General features: G+C 33.5%; 2 protein-coding genes across 2 annotated transcripts; both read right to left on the bottom strand.

The window, feature by feature from the left end:
* Window positions 1-2,037: 2,037 nt before the first annotated feature.
* On the bottom strand, window positions 2,038-5,292 carry LOC130670472 (uncharacterized). The gene has a single exon (XM_057473880.1). It carries the CDS (start codon window positions 5,290-5,292, stop codon window positions 2,038-2,040), a length of 3,255 nt encoding a protein of 1,084 aa, XP_057329863.1.
* Window positions 5,293-5,361: 69 nt separating this feature from the next.
* On the bottom strand, window positions 5,362-6,585 carry LOC130670473 (uncharacterized). Its single transcript, XM_057473881.1, has one exon. It carries the CDS (start codon window positions 6,583-6,585, stop codon window positions 5,362-5,364), a length of 1,224 nt encoding a protein of 407 aa, XP_057329864.1.
* Between the last annotated feature and the right edge of the window lie 1,437 nt (window positions 6,586-8,022).

An 8,022-nucleotide genomic window follows, 5' to 3' on the forward strand; every position in this document is an offset into this window, starting at 1 on the left:
TGGCAATGCTAACAATAAATTTATTGATAGACAATGGTTTTTTTATAATTTGTTTTAAATATTTAGATTTTTATTTTTTTAATAATTGTTTTTGTTTCTAGGATTTTAAGACAATCGATTGTTCAATAACTCCAACTTTGAAATTGCGCTATCGAATTGCTAACAATCGATTATTGTAATCGATTGGGGAAAAAAAATTTTTTTTTAATAATAATAAATTTCCTCTAGAGATGTGTGTAATGCGCTCATTAAAGTAATTGAAAATTATTGCAGGTATTAATCTACGAAATTAAAAGAAAAAAATTTTTTTTAAATATTTTATAAAAAAAAAATCGATTTTTATAAATCGTATTTTAAAATTTTAATCGATTTCCAATCGATTAATTGAAACACATAGAATCAATTTATAAAAATCGATTGTTGAAACTAAAAAATCGATTATTCGATTAATTGATTGTTTTTTTGCAACACTAATATAAAATTAGAACAGAATAAAAGTTATGGATAGTATAAATATAATCTTCTAGTCGTGATCACTAAAATGATTGTTCACTTGATGTCGCGCACTGATTTGAACGACAATCGATTAGGGAGTTTTTTTTATTTATTAAAGATTGTTAATTATTTAAATCTAAATAATTTTGGATTTTTAACACAATATTTAATGCTATTAAATCACTTTATTTATAACAATAAATATCAACGAAAATTATGATTGTTTACAATATATAAGAAATTATTAAAATTGAATTTTTGGGAGCAAGACGTTCGCGTTTGAGTTTTGGTTCTTAACTGACTTGTGTGTATTTTATAAAACTGATTCTTCCCTTTTTGACGTTGAGATACAAGGTTTTATTTTGCGTCAAGAAGGGATGTTTTAGGTATTCAAGAGTGTAATTGGTTAAGATATTTTGAGTAGGAGTAACTGGGTGTAGACTTGTAGATGACGTAGTTTGTGACGTATTAGAAAAAAATAGCAAGAGAGGGAGAGCAAGCGCAAGACCCAAAGGGTCCACGAGCGTGGGACGTAAGTGAAGTAAAAAAAAGGGTCTATGCCTTGCACCGCGTAGTGAGGTCATAAATAATATTTATGACCATCCAAAGGATATTTAAGTTGGTTTAAAATAAAAAGTGTATATATAAAAAAAAGAGAAAAGGTTTACTAAAATAAATTTTAGTAAAGAAATTTAGAAAAATATATAAATAAAGTTTGTTAAATGTGAGAATAGTGTGTAGTAAAATAATAAAATTTTGAAAGCGTGTGAATCTGAAAACTAAACATTTGGCTAGCAGATGTTGAAAGATAAGATTTTAAGAAATTTTGTGTTGTAAATTTTATATTTTATGATTTTTCGTGAGAAAATAATTTTGTGTAGTTACGTGTTTTTTGGTACGGAACATCTTGCCCCCCTTGAGAGGTTATAGCGATCAAATAGATTTTATTGTATTGTCTTCATTCTCATCTGGTAATAAAATTGCAAGTCTTCTCACGTTACGGTCAATAGTTCCATGGGCAGTCTTGATAGTGACCGTACGTGTAATTCCATCTGATCCTGGATGCGTTTGAATAACTCGACCGATTGGCCAATGCAGTGGCCGTGAATTATCTTTTTTGATAATGACAATTGTACCCTCTTTTATGTCATGAGTACCTTTTAGCCACTTCTGTCTTACATTCAAGCCGTTAATATATTCTTTATGCCAACGCTTCCAGAAGGCTTGTCTCAGCTTCTGGATTAGTTGCCACGAGGATAATTTATTGGATGCTGTATCAGCCCAGTCCCAATCAGGCAAACTCGTTATCGAATCACCAATCAAAAAATGACCTGGTGTAATGGCTATGGGATCGTTTGGATCTGATGAACTCGGTGTTAAAGGTCTTGAATTTAGTATTGCTTCAATTTCGATTACAAAGGTGTTAAGTTCTTCAAATGTGAGAAGTGTATCGCCTGCAATTCTCATTAAATGACCTTTGAATGATTTAACTGCAGCTTCCCACAAGCCACCGAAATTGGGCGATCTTGCAGGAATAAATTTTCACTGGATTCCTTCTTCTGTAAGATATCTATGTACTTTCTGTTGATGTTCCTCTGAATTAATTTGTTGATAGATCTCTTTTAGTTGATTATTGGCACCAACGAAGTTGGTTCCGTTATCTGAATGAATGCTGTAACACTTGCCTCGACGTGATATGAATCTCCGCAATGCTGCTATAAATCCCTCACTGGTCAGATCACTGACCACCTCAAAGTGTGTAGCTTTGACTGCTAGACAGACAAAAACAGCTACATACACTTTGACTCGGCCACGATTGCGATGTTTCTTCTCCTTGATGTAAAATGGACCGCAGTAATCTACACCAGTATGATGAAAAGGACGAGTTTGTGTGACACGCTCTTTCGGCAGCTCTCCCATTGGGTAAATAGCTGTTTGAGGATTTGATTTTCTGCATCTTACGCAACGATATGTTACTCTCTTAACTTCGTTTCGACCGTTTAACGGCCAGAAGTTTCTCCTCACAACATACAAAGTTGTCTGAGGACCGGCGTGGAAGTGCCTTTGATGGGCTTCTTGGATAATCAAGGTTGTATATGGATGTGATTGAGGTAAAATTATCGGATGTTTTTGATTGTATGAAATGTTTGCATGATTTAGTCTTCCACCAACCCGAATTATCTCGTAGTCATCAAAAAATGGACTAAGATGTTTTAATTTACTGTTTTCGTGTATTTCCTTTTTATGTTTCAAGTTGTGAATATCTTTCGTAAAGTGTATATTTTGTATTAACTTGATAATTTTTACCTGAGACTGACGAAGTTCCTCGAGAGTATATTCACCAGTATACTTATTGTTTTTACTCAAACGCAAGATGCGGGCAATTGCACGATGTAGATTACTTGCTGAACTGAAGAATTTGATGAATGAATCATCAAGTGAACTTGTTTTTACGCAAGTTGTAAGACAAGTGAGTTTTTTCCTTTCATTGTCTTCGATTGGAGTAGATATTATTGATATAGGCCAGTCGTTCTCTGGATACTTTAGCCAGGTTGGGCCAGAAGGCCAAAGTGAATTATCTACGAATTCCTCTGGTGTTAGTCCTCTTGAAGACGCGTCTGCAGGATTATCTTCAGACTTAATGTGTCTCCAACTAGTAATAGGTGTTTTTTCTTGTATCTGAGATACTCGATTTGCAACAAATGTTTTCAACTGGTATGGAGGTGTCTTGATCCAATGAAGAGCTATTGTTGAGTCTGACCAGAATATAACCCTGGATAATTGAGTAGGTAAAAGTTCTTTTATAGTATCATATAGATTAGCTAACATGAGAGCTGCACAAAGCTCTAATCGTGCTAATGTTTGAGTTTGTAGAGGTGCAACTTTGGTTTTAGCACACAATAGATTCGTTCTTACGTCACCCGATGATGCCGTCCGCCTTAAGTATATACATGCACCATAGGCCTTTTCACTGGCATCTGCAAACCCATGTATTTGGATATCGCAGGTGTCTAGCAGTACCAGTGGACGATTGTATAAAACTTGATTAATGCTATTGAATTCAGATGCATATGACGTCCAAGCATTTTGTATATAAGTTGGAAGTTCTTGGTCCCAGGTAATTTCTTGACGCCAGCATTCTTGAAGAATTAACCGCGCGGCTAAAATTACCGGTCCCAATAATCCTAGTGGATCAAATATCTTAGCTATTTCAGCTAAGATTACTCTCATGGTTACGTTGATTGGTAACTTATTAAAGGTATAAGTTAAATCATCTGATTGCGTTTGCCAATGTATACCTAAAGTTTTTAGCATTGGATCTACTTCAATTTGTAGTTTTTTATTGATGTGTTCTTCTGGAATTCCTTTCAGGACTTCTGAATTATTTGAAGCCCATTGTCGTATATTAAAACCACCTCGTTTTAGTAGTTCAGTTAAATCGTTTCTAATTTTTATTGCTTTATTAACAGTATCAGTACCTGCGATTAAGTCATCGACGTAGAATTGCTCCTTGATGATGTCTGCTGCTTCTGGAAAGTTACTTCTTTCATCCTCGGCTACTTGCACAAGACTTCTGACTGCCAGGAACGTTGCTGCTGTAGTGCCAAATGTATCTATCGTCAATTGATAGTCCCTGACTTCTCCTGTTTGATCTCTCCATAAGATTTTAAGATATTTACGGTCTTCTGGTCTTACCCAGACATAACGAAACATCTTTTCCAAATCACCTATAAGAATAATTGGGTGTAATCGAAAACGAATTAGGTGAATGAAAATTGGTTTTTGTAGTGTGGCTCCTGTTAGCAGCGTATCATTTAATGATATTCCAGAGCTTGACTTGGCAGATCCATCAAATACGATTCGTAGTTTTGTAGTGTTGCTTGATTCTTTCACGACCGCATGATGTGGAAGGTAGAATCCTTCAGCATCAGTTGAGCCCGTTGATAGTTCCATATGTCCTAGATCTAGGTATTCTTGGATAATAACCTTATATTGTTCAGCGAATTCTGGATTTCTTTTGAATTTGTTTTCAAGAGATTTTAATCGGTTCATAGCTCGAGTCCGAGTTTCACCGATGAGAGATTTCTTGGAGTTGAATGGAAGTGCTACCACGTAACTTCCGTCTTTGTTTCGCTTTGTATGATTTTTGTAATGTAGTTCACATGCCATCTCTTCCTCTGACAGGTGTTTTTGTTTTGGACCTTCTTCCATGGCCCAAGTCTTTGTGAGTTGTTGGAGAGCTTGTGTGGTCGTAATATGACACATTTTTGGATTTGGTTTTGAATTATTGTTTTTTCTTTGAACTGATATTGCACCACCGATGATCCAACCAAAATGTGTATTTTGCATGAATAAATCTTGCCCTTCAGGATTTGAAATATCCTTTTGTCCAGGTATGATTAATGATAATGCTGGTCCTGCACCAATAAGTAAGTCAATGTTACTTGGGATATTGAATGTTGGATCAGCTAGCTTTATCTTATTGGATATTGGTATTTTTGTTTTGTCAATATAGTTCACTGGATCTTGTTTAGTTATTTCAGGAACTGAAAAGAATTCTAATGTCTTTTCGAAGTTACTGTATCTTGATTGGATGGTTGCCGTGATTTTGAATGATGTTGATGTTTGAATATCACCAAGTCCACCAACAGCAAGAGAGCATTTTTGTTTTGGTAGGTTTAAAGATGTAGCTAATCGCTCCGTAATAAGGTTGGACGTTGCTGCTGTATCGAGCAATGTCTTGCAGCGTATTGGACGTTTATTTTTATCGATAATATTGACTAAGGCAGTAACCATTACCTCTTCAATTTTACCTTGATTTAGTAGTACAACGCTGTTGGTAGTTGGACTTGATGACGTTGGTAGTCAATCGTTCCTTTCGTCTTCCTTGGTTTCTGGTTTATGTAGATGTAGTAACGTGTGATGGACCTTACCACACTTAAAACAATTAGCTTTATTACAATCATTAGTTTTATGATTGTTTCGAAGACAGTTGAAGCATAGATTAGCATTTTTAACGGCATTGATCCGTTGTGGTACAGATAAATTAAGTAACTTATCACACCTGTATGTTGCGTGTCCATCTTGTTTGCAAATTGGACAATTTTTAAAAATCATCATTGTGAATACTTGTTTTTGTTTTTGTTGTGTAGTTTTATCTGGATTGTTGGTTATTGGTTTACTTGGGTTTGATACTGCTTTATTGTCTTTGTTTAGGTTGGTTTGTGATTTCATCGCCTCTTCTCGGAGAAATTCAATTAACTCATTAAAGGTGCGTTTCTTATTATTGTTTTTTCTGCGATACCACTCTCGTTTAGTTGAACTATCTAATTTTGAGATAGTGTGAAATAGTAATGGCACGTCCCATTTATCGGTCGGTTCACCTAGAACTTTCATACCACGCACATGCACTAACGTTTCATTCACTAATTGTCTGATTGCATCGCCTGAATTATTTTGTAATTTGGGTATTGCTGTGAGTAGTTCAAAATGACGCGTGATAATCGCTTCTTCATTATTGTAAGTTGCCTTTAAAAGTTCCATTGCTTCTTTATAATTTTCATTAGTTGCTTCAAGACCAGCTATAGTTTTTGCTGCTTCACCAATTAAAGTATCCTGTAAATAGGACATATGAGTACTGTCTGAAATGCCAACACGATCATGTACGTTAGCATTAAACCATTGATAAAATGATTTCCATTCTTCCAGTTTGCCGTCAAATTTACGTAATTCTCGTTTGGGCATTTTAGTTAGATTATAATTATGATTACTTGTGTCTAATACTGCTGGAGTATGTGCATTATCGCGATTTGCTTCTTGATTGCTTAAGTTTCTTTCGAGCTCTGCTTGAGCCAAAATATCCATGTAATCTTCCATCATTTCTTCTTCTATTGTATTATGACCACCTTCAGGTTCTTTTGTTGCAAGATGCATTGTAATCTCTGGAAGTATATTGAATATTTCTTTAAGATTGTTGATTCTCTGTTGGAGTTTTGCTTGGTTGATTGGTGTGTCAGTGAAACCACTGAGAAATGTCTCAAATTTAGTAATAGCAGCTTTAAGCTGACCACGCCTAAATGCATGTGACATGTTTGTTTGTTTGTTATTAATTAATTCACACGGTCTTGGACTCACAAATTGATTGAATGAAGTTTTTATCTAAGTTGTATAGCAAATTGCATAAATTGTTTTCACTTCACTGTTCACTGTCACTTACACTTGTTTATCCGGCTCGAAGGACCATAAAATGTCGCGCACTGATTTGAACGACAATCGATTAGGGAGTTTTTTTTATTTATTAAAGATTGTTAATTATTTAAATCTAAATAATTTTGGATTTTTAACACAATATTTAATGCTATTAAATCACTTTATTTATAACAATAAATATCAACGAAAATTATGATTGTTTACAATATATAAGAAATTATTAAAATTGAATTTTTGGGAGCAAGACGTTCGCGTTTGAGTTTTGGTTCTTAACTGACTTGTGTGTATTTTATAAAACTGATTCTTCCCTTTTTGACGGTGAGATACAAGGTTTTATTTTGCGTCAAGAAGGGATGTTTTAGGTATTCAAGAGTGTAATTGGTTAAGATATTTTGAGTAGGAGTAACTGGGTGTAGACTTGTAGATGACGTAGTTTGTGACGTATTAGAAAAAAATAGCAAGAGAGGGAGAGCAAGCGCAAGACCCAAAGGGTCCACGAGCGTGGGACGTAAGTGAAGTAAAAAAAAGGGTCTATGCCTTGCACCGCGTAGTGAGGTCATAAATAATATTTATGACCATCCAAAGGATATTTAAGTTGGTTTAAAATAAAAAGTGTATATATAAAAAAAAGAGAAAAGGTTTACTAAAATAAATTTTAGTAAAGAAATTTAGAAAAATATATAAATAAAGTTTGTTAAATGTGAGAATAGTGTGTAGTAAAATAATAAAATTTTGAAAGCGTGTGAATCTGAAAACTAAACATTTGGCTAGCAGATGTTGAAAGATAAGATTTTAAGAAATTTTGTGTTGTAAATTTTATATTTTATGATTTTTCGTGAGAAAATAATTTTGTGTAGTTACGTGTTTTTTGGTACGGAACACTTGATCACAAATGTATAGTGTACTTAACTTATACACTAGATTTGTATTAATTATATAAAAGTAATAACAGTAATAAATATTTAAGATTACCAATAATTATTACTTTATGCTTAACGATACTTAAATTTAGATCGTTTTCAATAAAATACTTATAGTAAATAAAACTACTAGAATTAAGTGATGAAAATAATAAAATTTTCATTTCATAAACATTTTTAAATTAGTTATATGTTAACATTTGATATGACTGATGGTACTAAAAAATAGTTATCTAGACTATTTTCCAATATATAATAACTATAAATCATTGTTTTAGAAATTATTATTAAAAATAGGAAAGCCTGGGGCACGAAGGTACCCCTCAAAAATTAGGTAAAAAATTTGTTTTTTACTATCCGTCGAGTTATGACCTCTACAATGTTTTTATCATATTTT

Source organism: Microplitis mediator, chromosome 6 (genome assembly GCF_029852145.1).
Source record: "Microplitis mediator isolate UGA2020A chromosome 6, iyMicMedi2.1, whole genome shotgun sequence".
NCBI lineage: Eukaryota > Metazoa > Arthropoda > Insecta > Hymenoptera > Braconidae > Microplitis > Microplitis mediator.